General features: G+C 41.1%; 2 protein-coding genes and 1 long non-coding RNA gene across 4 annotated transcripts in view; 1 reads left to right on the plus strand and 2 right to left on the minus strand.

Annotated features, from left to right (window-relative positions):
• Window positions 1-678, minus strand: part of LOC137984892 (uncharacterized) — a 21,390-nt gene extending 20,712 nt beyond the window's left edge. The window contains exon 1 of the long non-coding RNA XR_011119193.1: window positions 601-678. This is a non-coding gene — a long non-coding RNA (uncharacterized lncRNA). The remainder of the gene's footprint in view (window positions 1-600) is intronic.
• Window positions 1-17,500, plus strand: part of LOC137984888 (phospholipid-transporting ATPase ABCA3-like) — a 47,927-nt gene that overhangs the window by 25,003 nt on the left and 5,424 nt on the right. For both annotated transcript variants that reach the window (XM_068832221.1, XM_068832222.1), the window contains 17 exons: window positions 1,351-1,476; window positions 2,009-2,125; window positions 2,799-2,969; window positions 4,105-4,215; window positions 4,344-4,444; window positions 6,291-6,359; window positions 6,811-6,943; window positions 7,760-7,831; window positions 8,052-8,144; window positions 9,770-9,857; window positions 10,207-10,310; window positions 11,082-11,111; window positions 11,207-11,364; window positions 15,594-15,660; window positions 16,165-16,268; window positions 16,450-16,542; window positions 16,968-17,164. In XM_068832221.1, coding sequence (XP_068688322.1) covers window positions 1,351-1,476; window positions 2,009-2,125; window positions 2,799-2,969; window positions 4,105-4,215; window positions 4,344-4,444; window positions 6,291-6,359; window positions 6,811-6,943; window positions 7,760-7,831; window positions 8,052-8,144; window positions 9,770-9,857; window positions 10,207-10,310; window positions 11,082-11,111; window positions 11,207-11,364; window positions 15,594-15,660; window positions 16,165-16,268; window positions 16,450-16,542; window positions 16,968-17,164 — 1,834 coding nt within the window. The remainder of the gene's footprint in view (window positions 1-1,350; window positions 1,477-2,008; window positions 2,126-2,798; window positions 2,970-4,104; window positions 4,216-4,343; window positions 4,445-6,290; window positions 6,360-6,810; window positions 6,944-7,759; window positions 7,832-8,051; window positions 8,145-9,769; window positions 9,858-10,206; window positions 10,311-11,081; window positions 11,112-11,206; window positions 11,365-15,593; window positions 15,661-16,164; window positions 16,269-16,449; window positions 16,543-16,967; window positions 17,165-17,500) is intronic.
• LOC137984890 (uncharacterized) lies at window positions 13,568-15,285 on the minus strand. Its single transcript, XM_068832227.1, has 2 exons — window positions 14,444-15,285; window positions 13,568-13,623 (listed from the first exon to the last, which is right to left on the minus strand). The coding sequence occupies exon 1, from the start codon at window positions 15,171-15,173 to the stop codon at window positions 14,466-14,468; it is 708 nt and encodes a 235-aa protein (XP_068688328.1). The 5' UTR covers window positions 15,174-15,285; the 3' UTR covers window positions 13,568-13,623; window positions 14,444-14,465.

Below are 17,500 nucleotides of genomic sequence, written 5' to 3' on the forward strand. Positions count from 1 at the left end.
AAGGTCGTCCACTCTACTTTGTTTCTAAGTTTGTCAAGTTCAGTTCCTTATGTCAGCCCGCACTCTTACCGTGAAAATTGTCGTTACAATTTTCACGCAAAATGGGCGCTTGTTTCTTCCTGACGGCCTTATCGCTAGGAGGACACTTTGGCCTTGCTGTCAGTCCCGGGTTTGTCTCGGTATCATGATGCAGGGCAACATCTCGAAGCCACATGCACATGTACTCATGTTTGGTTCATTTTGAATCGCCGCTAGCGCAAAGACATTCTTGGTTGATAATACGGCACCAGTGCTCACATACTTCAGTGACATTGTGTTGCAGCAGTCGGAAAACCTCATTAAATGCTTGTTGTTTCCAGTATTTAAGGCAACAGAGATGCGAAGCGAAAAATCAAAATGAAGAGGGCCAACATCGTAGTTAGATTGTCACGTTAGTTGGAGGCGATAGTTCAGTTGAGACCAGGTTGACTTAACGTGTTCATTGTGTTATTTGAGATATGGGAACTAAAGGGGATATTTCAACCGCAGTTTCATGCAAAATAAATAGTTGAAGAAAACAAGACAAAACAATCAATATCCTTCATAGCACACACGACATACCTTCATACGTTGTAGGACGTCTCGCTTTTCCTTTTCCTTCGTTGTTTTTGGGAGAATCAATGTCATCAGTTCATTCGGCTGTTTTAGATCTCCTAATAAGAAAGAGTCGAAAGGGACCTTAGTGCACAGTGCACTTTTATCTATCTAATGGTTGGCAACGCCTACTTATACCCTGGGAACCTAAAATTACTCACAGTCCGTAATCACACATCACTACCGATTACAACACAAATGAGCCAACAATTCCCTGATCACCTACTCTACAGCCGTTAGTTATAAGACCGATAACGAACGTAGAAGCTGAGGACTTGTACCCTTTAATAAGCAAAACCTTTAAGTTACAATGCAAAGCTGCAAAAAGGTCTCCTTTTTCTTAAGGCGTCACAACAGAATGGATAACTGAGCACTGGAAGCCTTTGGCACCCAGGGGTTTCGCCGTTGAACCGTTGTCAGTGAAACATCATCAGTGGCCGTTACTTTGAAGTCCCGAACACTTGCGACGCATGCAAATAACACTGATCAGAAACCGACCTCTTTCCCAGGGTCTACTCATCGACAAAGAGACCTGAGAACGAAGTTGACCAGAAGCCCACAACCTCGAAGGGTTGATTTCTCTCATTTGGCCTCAAAAAATTCTGGCAGAAGACGTTCTAAAAATAGACAATACTGTAAACTGGTAGGCCTCATTCTATTGCAGATCGAGACTTCTGGGCATTAAGTTATCTAATGTCATACATTTTAATATTTCAGGCTTTTCATACAATAGCAGAAGCATTAAGTGCGATGAGTAATATTCTACTTACTGATGCTATGGGTGACTCATCTTATGGAATTGAAATTACGAACTATCCTTTACCGAACAGTATTGAGAACAAGGTAAGACCACTACTCTTTTCAAATCGATATTTTATGCCCTTATAGTTAGGGTGTGTTTCTACCGCTTTTTTTCAGAAAACAATGGACTCAAATGATACATCAGAAATGATCGATCTTTTCCCCTACGGCATTTACTCACCAGCAAAATAGTCCTGTTTCACGCATGCTACGTAAAGTCAAACGCGAGGAAATACCCCTGCGAACTACCGCAAAGCAAATGCAAGCGCCAACGACGACGCAAATGCAAGTACAAGGGAACAGTGAAAGTTCCATGCTGCTTCAGTTGAAGTTGAGGCAGCCTTAGCCTCGTTCGCCATTTTCCTGAAAAATGACCCCAACAGCTACGTGTGAACACGGCCTAAGAGGCTGTGGAGGTTCAATTTCATAAGACTTTCACGATTGTTAAGAGTTGTTTCAAAGTTTGTTGAAGACTCGTTTCAGTATTGAATACGTCGCTTCTTCTGTTTTTGCTACAACGATAAATTGTAATGAAATAGAGATAATGTATGGTCTTGCGATTTCAATTTCTCAGACCGATAATGTGGCACAAAATTTCTCCGCTCTTTTGCTTGCTATCTTCCTCGCATTGGGAATGGCCTTCATGGCTGCCAGTTTTATCACGTTTATCGTTCAGGAAAGAGTATCCAAGGTACATAAAAGATACAATCATGTGTATTTATATATATATATATATGGGTATTGCAGTTGACCGGATGCAAACTGGCGTGGTATTTGACTTTTGTGTGATTTGGTCAGTATAAAATTAAGGAGGCGTCCGGCTGGACCAACAGAGGGTCTTGTGAGAAAGTGCTGCCTTTATCGGTAAATAAATCCTTAATCTTCAGAAAGCCGCTCTTTGTCTTTTTACTTCGTATCTGCTTGGAACAGGTTTGGGTTAGGGTTAGCGCATTTTCTTTGTATTGAAAGCTGGTTAAGTTATTACCAGTGTTTGAATTGCGCGCGTGACAGCCTTATGAATAATTGATGATGTCCGGCCATTCTGCGCGATGATGTCATCTGCAAGATTACTGGTTGTAATTTGTAGTGAAATAAGGATCTTTTGTGAAATATGTCTTCAAAGCCTTGTGGGCCGTTGGAGTAGTACGACAATGTTCCTAAAGAGTAGGTTACAGAGTTCACGTTGTAATTCGCTTGTCGTTTGTCATGGTTTGTAAAAGTTGAATTCTAAGAGGTATCAGGTATAATATTAGTTGAAGCTGTGTACAGCTTATAGCTTTCCTGGCTGCTGAATAAAAAACTTCAACCATCTTAACATCAAGTGTGAACGCAATTGATCTCTTTAGTGTTGTTCGTGATTTCAGGCCAAACACCTTCAGTTTGTCAGTGGTGTGGACGCTTTCAGTTACTGGTTTGCCACTTACACGTGGGACTTCATCAACTACTTAATTCCAGCTTTGGTTATCCTCATCATGTTTGCTGCATTTTCAATAGAGGCTTACCAGGATGATCTAGGCGTGGTCTTTTTAATGCTAGTAAGTATGAACTTCACCCAGCAAGAGTTTGTTACGAGTTCGAATGTTTTGAGGAAAGGTAGCTTGCAAACTAAACTGAACGCAGGGTTGTCGGAACAACAACAAGAAGATTTATTCTAAAGTGAACGTAGTTTCCACGAAGTAAAACTCTTAACAACACGTATTCAATAAACTTACACGGCCTCCGCCAACTTGAATAAACACAGCTTCTGTCACACTTGACTAAACACGGCCAACGCCAACTCTCTTCGCTTGTGAAAAACTAGTTAGAAAAACACTCCGCTTGGACTCGTCTACTTATATACTTTGACAATAAACTTCTAGAACTTTCTAAATTAGTAATCAATCTAATTATAGAAAGATTACAAAACACACCGATTTAGAAACGCTTACGTACAAACCTAAATATAAACAAACTACGAACTCTCGCGAAGCTTCTAAAAAGTAACGCTAGTCACGCAGTGCTATTTTTCGTAACAGAGTTCAAACACATCCAGTCTTTAACCTAAGGACGTGTACGTGCACTGCAGGATCGTTAAAGTATCACCTCAAAACAGTTTTCCACTTATTTATTTATTCTCTGAAATCGTCCCAAATTCACCTTTTTATTTGCTATGAAAGGCGGAAAAAGTTGTTGTACTTTGATCCTTTGATACTTTGGTTCTTTGAAAAACAGCAATGCAAATTAATTTGTGACGTCAACCCAGTATCCAACCCATTCCCCTTCACTGCTCGGTTATGGATTAAAGTATGAACACTTTTCCCGTCTTTCAAAGTAAATAAAAAAAGTGAATTTTCAATCCAAAAATTCTAAAAACAACAATGTATTTGGCACGATTTCGGAGAGTAAATAAAGTGGAAAACCATATATATTGAGAATTAAGGACAGGGAAACACCATGATGATAACTGATGATGATAATGATAACGAGAATGATCGTCATTCATCACCATCTTTATTATACGTGGTTCATCATCGCCCTTGCCCTTGACCTTGCCGTGTTGGTGGTCTTGGATTCTTTAAGGTCACTTTGAAGTACTGCGGTATACTTGTCCAAATTTTGAAAGCTCTTCAGCAAAAGGAGTGAACGGTTCTCCTTAACTAAACATCGAACTCTTTGTAATTTTCTCGCCAGATTCTTTTTGGCCTGTGTGTGTTACCGTTCATTTATTGCCTCTCGTTTGTGTTTACATCACCGCTGATTGGTTATGCTATTACCGTCTTTTTGCTCTCCATCGTCAGCTTGGTAAGTGTGTACAAACAAGATGATCCTGGTACAATGCTTGTAGTTCCGAATTAAAAATTGATTGAGACGGTTTATAAATTTGATAAAAAACGTAGGTGAAGTTAACGTCTTTTAAATTCTGTTTTTAGGCTATGTTAATTACAGTATTTGTGTTGCAAATTCCATCTCTGGAAACGAAAGATGAAGCTGAAATTTGTCATTACGTCTTTATGCTGATTCCTACTTATACGTAAGTGCTGCTGGCTGGGGTGCCATGATTGTCGATCATATGAAACTTGCAAAGTGAATAGCCTGTGAACTATTAGAGTGGTAAGCCTGAGAACCTCGAGGCAAATGAATTTTGGGAAAAAAGAAAACAGGCAGAAATGCATTTACATTCTTTGGTTATAGAGCAATTAACTAAGTTGAATGAAATAATCAAGCAAATAATGCTGCTTATCTTGTAATTTTGAAAAAAAGTTAGACCATCATCTTTGAACTAATCCATAAGGTAAGAAAATCCAAGATCCCATACCATAGCGCTTAACAATAGATCTGTCAAAATTTAAAACCATGAAGAAGCGGGACGAGCCAAATCCTTGTCAGTGGGCACTCCTTGCGTATAATATTTCTAGGAAGATGACAACCGCATAAGTAGTGCGGTTAACTTAGTGTAATAGCCGAGCTCCTGCGACTAAGTCTTCTGTAGCTCTTTGGTAGAGCATTCGAACCAGCAATCAGTTGGTTGTAGTCTGGTTGAATTCCTACCAGGAGAACTTGGATTTTACCGAGAATAACCGAGTCATTACCAAAGAACACCCGAAACTACCCTGAATATAAGTCACCTTAATTCTTATATTCACAAGCATTGAACACTCAGCCACAGGACACCACGTAGGGTACTACGTTCTGCACTTTCCACAAACAATATGCTGGTTTGATGTTACCCATAGAATTTAGACTGAGACGAGGCCAACAGTTAATCTTACTTATCTGGAAATAGTGGTAATTTTTCGCTGATGGAGGAGCAGCGGTGGCGCAGTTGTGAGAGTACTCGCCTTCCACCAATGTGGCCTGGGTTTCGATTCTCGGTCTCGGAGTCATATGTGGGTTGAGTTTGTTGTAGGTTCTCTCCTTGCTCCGAGAGGTTTTTTTCTCCGGGTACTCCGGTTTTCCCCTCTCCTCAAAAAACCAACACTGCCAAATTTCAGTCCGATCCGGAATACACGGATAAATGTTGAACGAGCTCCTGAGCGCTCTTAATTCCGTGAGTAAACAAATTACATCACATTATGTCATTACATAGGCAATCAGGACCCTTAGAGTAAGGCCCGTTTTAAACGTCGCATTTCACATGTGCCGAATGTAATGCAAATGAGAAACATCTATTGTTTTCGCTCATTTGCATTAGATTTGGGACATACAAAAAGCGACGTTTAAAACGGGCCTAAGATGCCTAAACAGAGTTTAGCCGGTGCTTCAGTTATGAGGAAACTGCGTTCCAGGTCCAGGCAAGAGCAAAGAAAGAAGGCGTTTTTCCACTTGAAGCGACTCACTTCTAAACGTTCAGGGGCTAGAATGATTGTTGTAAACCGCGGTCTAATTTAAATGTACTTTGAATCAGCGGTCCTGAGTGTTTGTCCCAAAGGGATTTTAACACGTCCGGCGCTCTCGTAATTGCGGAGTGAGCTGGTCGTAAAATACTTTTCCAAGTGTGGGAAAGTACTTTGGAGTGCATCAAGGAAAACTGAAGAAAGAGTTAGAGAGAGAGAAAGAGAGAGAGGTGGGGACGCTGGTTATGGCCTGGATATGTCTTTCCGACAACATAAATTTCCCATAACGTCCGCACATAAATGACACTATATGGCTAACGACCACGCGACCACACGGTATTTTGTAAGGGCGGCGGAAGTATTTTGGGGTCGTTTCGGGAAAATTCTTCTGCCCTTATACACTGTACGACTAACTTGGATTAAATTCCCGTATCCAAAGGGTAAGACTCTCGGTAAGACTACTTTACCTTTATTTTGTCCCTGATTATATTTTATCTAAAACCTACGTAAAATATTAAGTCACAATTTAGTGCTTTCTTGCAGGTTGGCGTACGGCCTTATAGACATGAACGCTAACTATGGTTTTCGAAAAATCTGCACTCAATCGGAAGCGTAAGTTTGTTAAGCACAATGTTCTCTTATTACGAAAATGTAGTTTTCTCACAAAAGTTTACGATGTCCTAATATTAGTCATTGATTTGAAGGGGAGCGAATTTTGGCGCAGTGCTGAGAGAACTCGTCTTCCAGTAATGTGGCCTTGGTTCGAGTTTTTAGTATATATTGAACTTAATAGAGCGTAAGAATCCCAACTTATGTGAGATACATTTCTCAGCTTTTTAACAAGCACATTTGAAGAACTGATCCGTGCTGGTGATAGAAATGGGAGTTGACCCCAAGCCCTCTCCGGATCCTAAACAACTGGGCCCGGCTTTCTCGCTGTCCGCAAGTTAATTTATTTTATGGTGACGTCCAAGAAAGAACCGTTTTCTGCTTTAAGTCATGGCTACTGATTTTTGTGAAAATAAGTAAAACTCTTTTGAAATTCCTTTGCTTTCCTCACCAGGTCTAGACAATCATGTGAAAATGTTTCGTACACCGAAAACGCTTTAGATTGGGATCGCCCTGGGATTGGTCAAAATGCGCTGTATTTGTTTTTGGAAGGACTGATTTTCTTCATTTTGATTCTCTTGATTGAGGTTGGTTTTCCGAATTATATCTTTTCACTTCACACGTTGGCAAATAATGAAGTTTTGTTTGGTAATGAAGGATTTCATCTTACTCATGCTCCCGGTATGCATGTATTCATTCCGTTTGGCAAGCAGCTGACACAGAAGTTCTCGGCATTGATAAAAGAAACAAAGCAACTGAACATTAAACTGAAACAATTGACGCTAGTCCTAAACAATTTTAACGAAATTAGAAGTCGTGAAGCGCTGCGTGGTCTGATCTGATACGTAGCCTTCTCTTTAGTTATTTATCCTATGGGGAGAAATTTGTTGTGTGCATGTTTACGCATGCACACAACAAATTATTAGTTAATTATTAGGATCAGAATATTTACTTATTAATGTTTCTAGAGTCTCCTCAAGGAAATTGCCTTAGATTCGTAAAAATAATAAAACACTTGCTTTGAGAAAACCCAAACGCGTTCCAACCATTCATGCAGCTGTGTCCACGAAAGCAGCAGACCAAAGGTCTGCCGCCGCGACGGTAATTTAACCGCAGAAGGAGAGTTGTATGAAATTAACACTCAAATCCAAGTAACTTTCTGAAGGGGTCCAACCAGGACAACTCTAACAAGACGGGAAACTGGCCCTAGTGGCCCCAGTGACCCTTGTGTGAACTGGGAACCGTGAAATTGTCAAACAGTTTTTTTTAAAGTTCTTTAGCATCTTAAAATTAATTATCAGGGGCCACAACATTCAGGTTTGGCGCGTATCACCATATTTGTATTTCAATCTTGAAACAGACTAAATGAGGTAAATGTAAATGCTGGGTTTTGTTTATTGTAGGTGAAGTTCTTTCTTGGCGGTCGCTTGAAGAAATCTAATGGAACATCACAATCACAACAACGAAGCAATGAGGTCTGAGATTATGTGATACGATTAGTGCAGGTCACCTGCGCTTAAACAATAAGGAATAGATAGTTTGAAAAAACAGAGAGTTTTGATAAGAAAGTAGTATGGAAAAAGTTACCCTACTGATATCAGAGGAATCTTAGTTTCTGTTTTCATGTACATACGCCCACTAGGAGAAAGCGGCACATGCGAAAATTATTGCTAAATTGGAGCTTTTTTTTCTTAGGACGCTGATATCCGAAGTGAACGCAGTCGTATTAACGAAATGTCACCAGAAGCCATCCAGAAACAATCGGTTGTTTTGAAAGATTTGACGAAGGTGAGAACACAAATCATGGTTGGCAAGGATCTCATGGATATACACACCAACCATAACTCTAAAAACATTCTAAATGAGTTTCTAGACGTAAATATTGCTATAGCAATAAGATAAACGAAAGTTTTAAAGACCTAATCACTGAAATGGGCACTTAGACTTACCTGTAAAATGAGAGTTTAACCTAGGGGACTTGTGGTGGGTATATCCATGAGATCTTTCCCTGATGGTAAGTAGAGGGAGTCTCAGCACGTTTACTAACTATGCACAGAAGTGGCAAACTCTTAAATACAGCGAGTTTTAATCGATTGTCGTAAAACCAAAACCAAAATAACTTTGGCCAATCAAAAAGGACGGAGACAATCCAGTAAACCATTGAAAACTCGAAGTAATTACACATAGCCGACACAAAGCGCGGGAAAAGGGGCATGCGCGAGCCACGATTGGTTTTGGTTTCACTTCTGATTGGTTGAAAAAATGGCGCGAGAACTTTGAACCAATCACTCAGTGAAGTAATGCAAAACCAAAGCAATTCGCTAATTACTTTCGACACTCAATTGAAAACCGCTCTATACAGTGTAAATTAGTTACGATTACCACTGGCTTGCTGAGCTGAAGATTCAGGAAAGCTTAAAGGGGCTAGGTCACGCTATTTGAGGTAAGTTTGTTTAATTTTGTTAATTATGAGTTCTAAACATCAAATTGGCAGAGCAAGAGTCTTCCATTTGCAAAATCACGGCCGCATAACAACTGAGAATGATTTTCCAGCTGTGTAAATGACATTTTGATATAGACTGATATAAATTTGAAAAAAGGTGGGTCGACGTTTTTCAAATTTACCCGAATTCAATCCATTTCAATCTTCCCCAGTTTTGTCCATCCATGTCCCTTCTTGGCTTCCCTGTGTTTTGTTAGAGTTCTTCTATAGTTTTGAACAGTTATTTTGATATTTAAGTTAATTCTATGACCATTCGATCAGTGCTGAAATTGCCTAAAATTGCGTGACCTAGCCCCTTTAAGGAAAGTACCTTCATACCGGGTGATATTGAGATACTGAAAGTTGTGGAACCAGGTGTAGAAGGTAACACTCAATTGCACAGTGGCATTTAGGGAAGCGATTAGGGGGATATTCACAAAGCGTCGTGCAATTGATTTTTAACCGACGATGTCAAATTTAGTCGTAAGCTGATTAGTGGTTAGAGTTTATACCCCTCCCAGAACAACACTTGTAATTACTTCCTTGATTTTTCTGTATAAGGAGGGTTAACTTTGTTTTTCGTGTCACACCACTGGGGGACGCCGTTGAAAAGCCTACGCTGAGATTAAGGAGGACGGTGGGGCTTCCGCATTAAGATTAGGGTTTGTTCTACGGAGGACTGTAAGTGGCAATAGCCAAGTTAGAAATAAAGGGCTAAAGTAATTGAAGATAAAAGTGAAATAAATATTTTGTCTGTTTTTCATATTGTTTGGCCCTATGGTCTCCCAGGAGGTCTTTTCTGTGATGCAAACTGAGGATGGATGTTTATATCTGGTTTGAAAAGCGCATCACTTGAACATATTATGGGAAAAGTATAGTTAACGAGTAGAGTTAGGGTTATTTATGGCTTGCATTGATGTTTTTCTGGCAGGTTTATGGAGGTACAAATGTTACGGCTGTTGATCATCTGTGCTTGGGAATCCCCAGAGGAGAATGCTTTGGTTTGCTGGGAATCAATGGTACGAAGCCACTAATGACTAAGGACATTCATTTGATCACCGGCTTTTGAAGTAGCACCAATAATTTGTGAACGAAAAGAAAAAAAGAAAAACGTTTTTTACCTTCGGGTTGTATGAATTACGTGTGCAGTTGCTTTGTGCTCGCCTATGCATTGCTTCCAAAACGTAAGTGTTCTAATCATTGCTAGAGTTTGTATTTGGTACGTTCGGTTATTGCTAATGTGTATCTCCAATGCGAAATAATTGTAACTTATAATTGATGGCTGCAACATCTTTTGTATTAAACGAAAAAATGTACGGGAAAAAGTGGTGTGGTATTTTGTGAACTGAATTTTCGTTGTGTTTCCAGGTGCTGGCAAGACAACAACATTCAGCATGTTAACAGGTGATTTAAGCATTACGGAAGGGACAGCTTACCTAGATGGATTCAATATACAAACTAATTTAAGACAGGTTGGTAAGCGCAAGTCATTAGACTGCATCTCTATTTCATTTGTGAGCTTTTCTTCATGCAATTGATGATGATCGTTGTTTTTCGTAACTTGGTTTTACGTAAGGAGGTCTGCTAACATTTGGTTCCCGCAAGTACTACTAACCGTGACAAATATTGTCCTACTAGCTGTCATCAGATTTAAGCATCAACGGTCTTTTCCTCTTGGTTGCCCGAGTTTCACAAATGTCAGTCAAATAAAAAATGTTACAAGCAATTGCAAAAAGAGTTGAGACAGTCACTGTTAATAACCGTACAATGTGTCTCATTCAAGTCATTGCATCCCCCACCCCCCTCTCCCCCAAACGAAGTTGTTTCCATCCCATCTTGGCATTCAAAGTAAAGGGTATCTACATTGAAAAAGTGGGGAGGGGAAGGAGGGGCGTTAGGACTTTTTAAAACTGGAAAAGGGATTTTAGGAAGAAGAGGTGAATTTTCCATTTAGTGTCTCAACCTTTTTGCAACTGCTTGTAGATAGATCCAAAGCTTAATGAATAAACCTGCGTACCTTGCTCCGTCATAATTTTTTAGTCCAAGACAGATGGTGTTGCCATATGTGAAATGCATTCTGGTTATACCTGTGGATTTAAAACATGAAGTTTAGTACCCCTCTACTTTCTGTTGTATTTCAACGTTGCGAAGTTAAAAATGTTGATATTGTCGTTGTTGGCAAAGCCTGATATTGCTTTTCGTTATGGCATGTTTCTACTTACACGTACTTTTCTTAACTTAAGGTTCAACAGAGGATCGGTTATTGCCCTCAAGTGAGTTGTGTTTTATTTACTAATTCCGTGATATTAATGCGTTCAAGTGAGCGTTTTGTCGTTCAGTTTAATACTTTTGATATCTCTGTTTTTAGTTCGATGCCCTTATTGAGCGTTTGACTGGCCGAGAAATGTTGACAATGTATGCGCAACTGCGTGGTGTACAGCCCCGAAAAATCAGTGATTTAGTGTCTGCCACCATTCAACATTTGAGTCTGACCAAGTGGGCGGATAAGCTGTGTGGGGACTACAGGCAAGTAAAATACCATCTATTGCATTCTTCGGTGTTTCTGAGCAAATTGGTAGGGGGGGGGGGGTGAAGGGAGCGGGGGGCTAAATCTTGCTATTTTGTCTCCACTCCACAACAAAAAACAACACAGCATCGCTGAACCAAATAAGTTTATTTTGGGAGGGCCTGGCGAGAACCAACCCGAACACTATACAAGACTGAACATTTACCTAACAAACCCTTGAAAGGCAACCAAGGGTAAAGCTATCTCCACACGTACAAGTCACTTCATAGTACCAGTAGGGCTGGTAAGCCAAAACACTCAATACATGGCCTAATTCTACAAATAAGCAAACAGTCTTGGTACCAGTTAGGCTGGAGGACATCAGCTCCGTCATTACATTTGACTATAAGATAAACAGGCCATCCTGGCGTCCTACCCCAAATAAGCTCTGGTTAGAAGCTTTGTGCCAGTTAGGCTGGGGAACATCAACTCCGACATTAAATTAAACTATAATATAAACAGGCCATCTTGGCCTACATCCCCAGATAAGCTTTCCAGCTCTGTGCCAGTTAGGCTGCCAGTTAGGCGGGGGATCACCAACTCCTACGTACATTATAAATAAAATACAATATAGTTTAGAGTACAAATACAAGAATAAAACGGACAAAAGCCTTAAAACTAGCAGAGCTGAGCAACCACTAACAAAGAAAATGCGGTTCGAACGGAGGCCAGAAAAAACCTGCCAGAAAAAACCCCTGTGGGGAAAAAAGAAAATGTGCAGGAAATCTGGGTAGGAACCATGGCTCAAGCTCCAAGCGATTAGAAGCCCATCCTACGAAGGCTTTACAAGAATGAAATTAGAATAGCCGATTCAACCAGACTGGATGCATGATACCAGGAAAAGAAGGAACTAAGCAAAGAAAAAATTAAACGAAACGAAACGAAAGAACGCGGTTGGTTCTGAAGCCTAGATGACAGCCACGTGTTATACTCGGTCTTATATACCCCTGAAACCCTACCCATGATACCCCGGCCTGTAACCCAGGCCCTTGTTGTATCTCGTGCCGACAAAATAGTTATTTCAGCCTTGTTCGCTTGCTCACCCGTCAGAAATAACATATTTTGTCTCCACTCCACAACAAAAAACAACACAGCATCGCTGAACCAAATAAGTTTATTTTGGGAGGGCCTGGCGAGAACAACCCCTATCTAGAGTGACAAAGAATTGGGCAAAAGGCAAGATAAATAGACACTATTAGCTTACATGGCTTAGAGCCCGAGGAATTTGGAAACAGAAAGCCTTTGATCAAGGTCGTCGTCAACATATGTGTCTTTGGCTTGCACGGACTTCCAGCGACCGTGTCGCTGAAACACTCTGTCACTGACACCACTGTTAGCTGCCATAGTCGCGCCACCCGAACGCAGAGAGTGCAGCCCGAACTTGGAAGGGTCGGCCCCAATGGCCTTCAAATCCCGCCTGGAAGCTTCCCTCATAGTACTGTAACTAATAGGCCTATCGGGGGCTATCAACTTACAAGAATCCTTTCCCTTGGAAATGGGTCTAAAAATCAGGTCCCTGGAATCTGGAGGAATTTGAAATTTCGAGAGATACCTTTTAAGGAGCTTGACAGGACACGCACCACTAGGAAGCTCGGAAATAACTACCTCGTCTCCTCGACGAAGCTGGTCGTTCTTACTTTTGGGGACTTTAATAACCACGAATCCCACATTAAAGAAAACGTCATTCCTCCTTATCCTGGAAACATCGTCGAACCTGAAGAAACCGGCAAATGACAAAATATACAAGGTAATATTGCGCAGCTCAACAGGGTTGTCAAGGTTAGAACGGCTGATAATGTCATGAATCACACTAGATGAAACGGGCTCCTTGCGGTTAACGATAGCAGTACCAAGAAGCCTTTTTGAAGCAGAACTGGTGGCCTCGACAATAGGGTTATCCGTGGGAGAAGGGATACCAGCCATACTATGAGCCCACTTTATGCCATAAAAGGCAGAATCAATTACACTAGGGGAATGGGATTGCTCGATAAGGTGTTGTAAGTACAATGCAACATGAAAGGGTTTAGCGGGGAAAACATTCCCGTCAAACATACTAATGGCGAATTGCTTCCACTTGCGGTAAGCACGGTAGTACAGCAATGATGTACTGGTGGCCTTCGAGGACAGTACTGTCGTCTTCAGCCTGTCAGCTAACCCCTGCACGGGACCGTTAGGCAGAGCGTCCTGATCAAAGTCCCAAAAACCGGATTGGAAGATATCTAGAAGATACAAAAATAGGTGAGAAATACTGAGAAAAACCAATAGCAGAAATAATAGCAAACAGACAAGAGACGGGGAAAATGGCAGGAATAAACAAACACAAATGTAACGAATAAATAAAAGGAGCAGAAGAGAGGCCAAACGGAAGAACGCAAAATTGAAAATATCTGAACTTACCACTGCCAAAATCCCAAGCAAAAGCAAGGTATTGGCGGTGCTCCGGGAAAATTTCGATGTGATGATAACCCGATTTCGGGTCAAATTTAAATAAATAATAGCCCTTGTCAAAAATCTGAGTGGCTACGGACAAGTCTTCGCACTTGAACTTTTGTTTGTAAATAAAAGCGTTCACGTGTCTCAGATCTAAAATTAGTCTCTGTTTACCCGAACTGCGAGTAGAAACAGAGAGCGGATTAATAATGCCCGGCGCGCAAAAAATTTCCTCGACAAGGTTAAGCTTGAGTAGGTCATTAACAGCTTCAAACACAAAAGCACTGTTGTTACGTGCAGAGGCATTGTTAGTTTTGTAGAAAGGTGTGGGAAGATGAAAGAACGGAATCTTGTAGCCCTGGATAATGACATTCAGGATGAACTGAGAAACTCCTAATGAACGCCAAAAATCAATGCATTTTCGAAGTCTTCCACGGACTGAGGGCAGAGCAGGAGTATCAATATCAGCAGAACATAGGGGATCTTTAAACTAACTTAAAACTAGCGGGAAAACATTGGGAGAAGATGGGTCAGAACTGGAATCAGGCTGACAATCACTCAAAGCTTCCAAAACAAAATCATTACGATCAAAACAAGACAGGACTACACCTGATAAATCCTGCTCATCTAGTCACTTTGAAGTTGAAGAGATGGACTGTGTTGTCATCGCGGGGCAGCAGGCACGCCAATGGCCGGCCTTTCCACAAGCGAAGCATGTGCCAATGTTAGGACGACGAGACGGGAAACCGGAATTGGTCGCGGCTGGCTGGAAGGACAGAGGTTGTGATTGGGAACTTGAAGACGAAACCGACCTGCTGAGCAGAGAAGATGTTTTAGTCGCAGCCATTGCTGAAGACTTCTTCTTCTTTCGAGAAAACGTGGCTGCACGGGCACGTCTCTCAGCACTGTGGATGCGTTTTTCGTCCTCTGAATCATCTGCTAGATCGTGTTGTTTGTATTCTTCGACCGTACTCCAACCGTATTCAGACTTGTCGGCGAGAAGAATATGCTTCTGCCGTTCGACGAGCAATTTCTCACCTTCTTCGAGGTCAGACTTGACTTTCTTAAGGTTGGACTTCTCAGCGGCAGACTTGGCGCTGTCGAAGGTTTCCGCAAGCTTGAGATTGAACTTGAACTGGTCCTCGTTGGCTTTTCTTTTAAACTTATGCGGCTCTTGAAATTTCAGTTTCTTGATCTCTTTCATTTGCTGTTCTGTCGAAGTCTCGTTGGCACGCTTAATCTGACCTGCAGTGTCCTTGAGCAGCTCCTTAAAGGAGGCCATTAACTGATTGTTGTTGGCTCTAATTAGGTCGGACACTTCGTCTTTGGTAACCGACATTACGGCAAAAAGAAAAAATTAAACGAAACGAAACGAAAGAACGCGGTTGGTTCTGAAGCCTAGATGACAGCCACGTGTTATACTCGGTCTTATATACCCCTGAAACCCTACCCATGATACCCCGGCCTGTAACCCAGGCCCTTGTTGTATCTCGAGCCGACAAAATAGTTATTTCAGCCTTGTTCGCTTGCTCACCCGTCAGAAATAACATTTCTCTTTCGAAACTTAAACCATCGTCCGGTCAGATATCTAGGTATTCTGGAATTAGTTACGGCCTAACGACAGGATCTTGGAGAAATTGGACGTTCGTTTACCATCAGCAGTACTATAAATTGAGATGACTGCGTTCAAGAAATATAGCTAAGACTTTGGTAACGTTTTGTGCATGAAAAGGAAACTATTTTTTTTCCATTTTTTTAGTGGAGGAAACAAGAGGAAACTCAGCACTGCTATAGCACTTGTTGGAAACCCTCCGATTGTCTTTTTGGTAAGTGAAAATTATCAGCCATAACTACACACATGAAATGTGTCTAATAAACTATTATTTACCCGATGTGTAGAATTTGGAGGTTAAAATTGCTTGTTGTTGGTATTAGGAAGCTGAAGCACGCAATGTTTTTGAGACGTGGACGGCAACTGGAAGTGAAAATTTCGCATGCGAGGAAAGTAGTGTCTCCCAGGTCTTTTAACTAATAATCTCTAATTAGCCACTATCAACAATACCATAATACCCTTTGCTTTTCCCTCCAAAACTTTGCATAAGCAGTTTATATTTTCTCTTGGGACTTACAATGGTCCCAAGAGAAACTGGAAACAATGCTTATATGCAAGATTTTGGAAGGACAAACAAAGAGTATTATGGTATTTTTGATAGTGTCTAATGGAGGAAAGATACATAGTGAAGAAAAGTTAAAAGGGAAACAGTTAACTTCCGGTTGCCGTCTGCTTCTTAAAAACGTCACGTGCGTAAGCTCCCTGTTAATTATTATAGGATGAGCCAACCACTGGAATGGATCCTGTTGCTCGACGTTTTCTGTGGGATTCTCTGATGACTGTTATGAAAGGAGGCCGTTCAATTGTGCTTACCTCGCACAGGTAACAAACCCTTTAGTGTTTACTCAGCACTTTTTTTCTAACTTTTATTTATATTTCAATAGTAAATCTGTAAGCAATCGGAACCACCAAGAGTGATAACTTTTTCAAGTGTAGTCTTGGTAGCAAACGGGTCGGCGGGTGTATTGCAATAGGATTATTAACTACGTGGCTGTTGTTTTAGTATGGAAGAGTGTGAGGCCCTGTGTACGAGACTGGCGATCATGGTCAACGGACAGTTTAAATGTCTTGGTTCCACTCAACATCTGAAAAGCAGGTACGTGTTTAAACATCGCTAAAGTGACACCTCACATTAATTAGAACATAAGAAGTGCATCTGAAGCTGCCAGTGGACAATGAATTGCACGAGAAAGAAACTGAAACGACATTCCACAGGAAAATAATTCATTCACAAACTTGAGTGGTACAAACACACCGAGACATGTACCAATGCATCTGAAGATTTTGATTGAAACAGAAGCTGCCACTGCAGAGTGAATGGCATGAACAACTTCTAACAAAATGACAAGACATCTCACAAACGTGATTCGTACAAAGACACTGAAACACATGTGCCACAGTCACCGCTTGGACAGGAAATGCACATCTGATGTCAGCCCATTATTGCCATAACACGTACCACGATTGCTATCGCAGGGAGATTCCACATAATTTCTCTCCTGTGATTGAATTTCACAACAGGTACGGCAAAGGTTACACTCTTATGATCAAGGTCGCCAGCTTAACACCCATGATGCCTCAACAGATAGCGAATGGCCACAACCCTGCCGCACCCCCCTATGTGCCTCCATCAGGTGCACCTGCTCCTATTGCGTACAACAATACAGCGCTTCAACAAGAACTTCCCGAGGTCAATGAGCCTGAAAGACCTTATGATGGTGAGGCATATTTACATTTTTCCCCTTACATTTTTACCACTAAATTCTCTTCTTATCTTTGAATGTTTGCACTTTAGTTCAAATAAGTAATTTAATAATATTGTAGCGGTTTTCAATTGAGTGTCGAAAGTAATTAGTGAAGTGCTTTGGTTCAAAGTTCTCGCGCCACTTTTTCAACCAATTAGAAGTGAAACCAAAACCAATCGTGGCTCGGTCGTGCACATTTTCCCGCGCTTTGTGTCGGCTACGTGTAATTACTTCGAGTTTTTATTGGTTTACCGCTCTAGAGCGAGTTTCAATTGAGTGTCGTAAAACCAAAACCAAAGTACTTAATTA

This window comes from Montipora foliosa, chromosome 14, assembly GCF_036669935.1.
Source record: "Montipora foliosa isolate CH-2021 chromosome 14, ASM3666993v2, whole genome shotgun sequence".
NCBI classification, from domain to species: Eukaryota; Metazoa; Cnidaria; class Anthozoa; order Scleractinia; family Acroporidae; genus Montipora; species Montipora foliosa.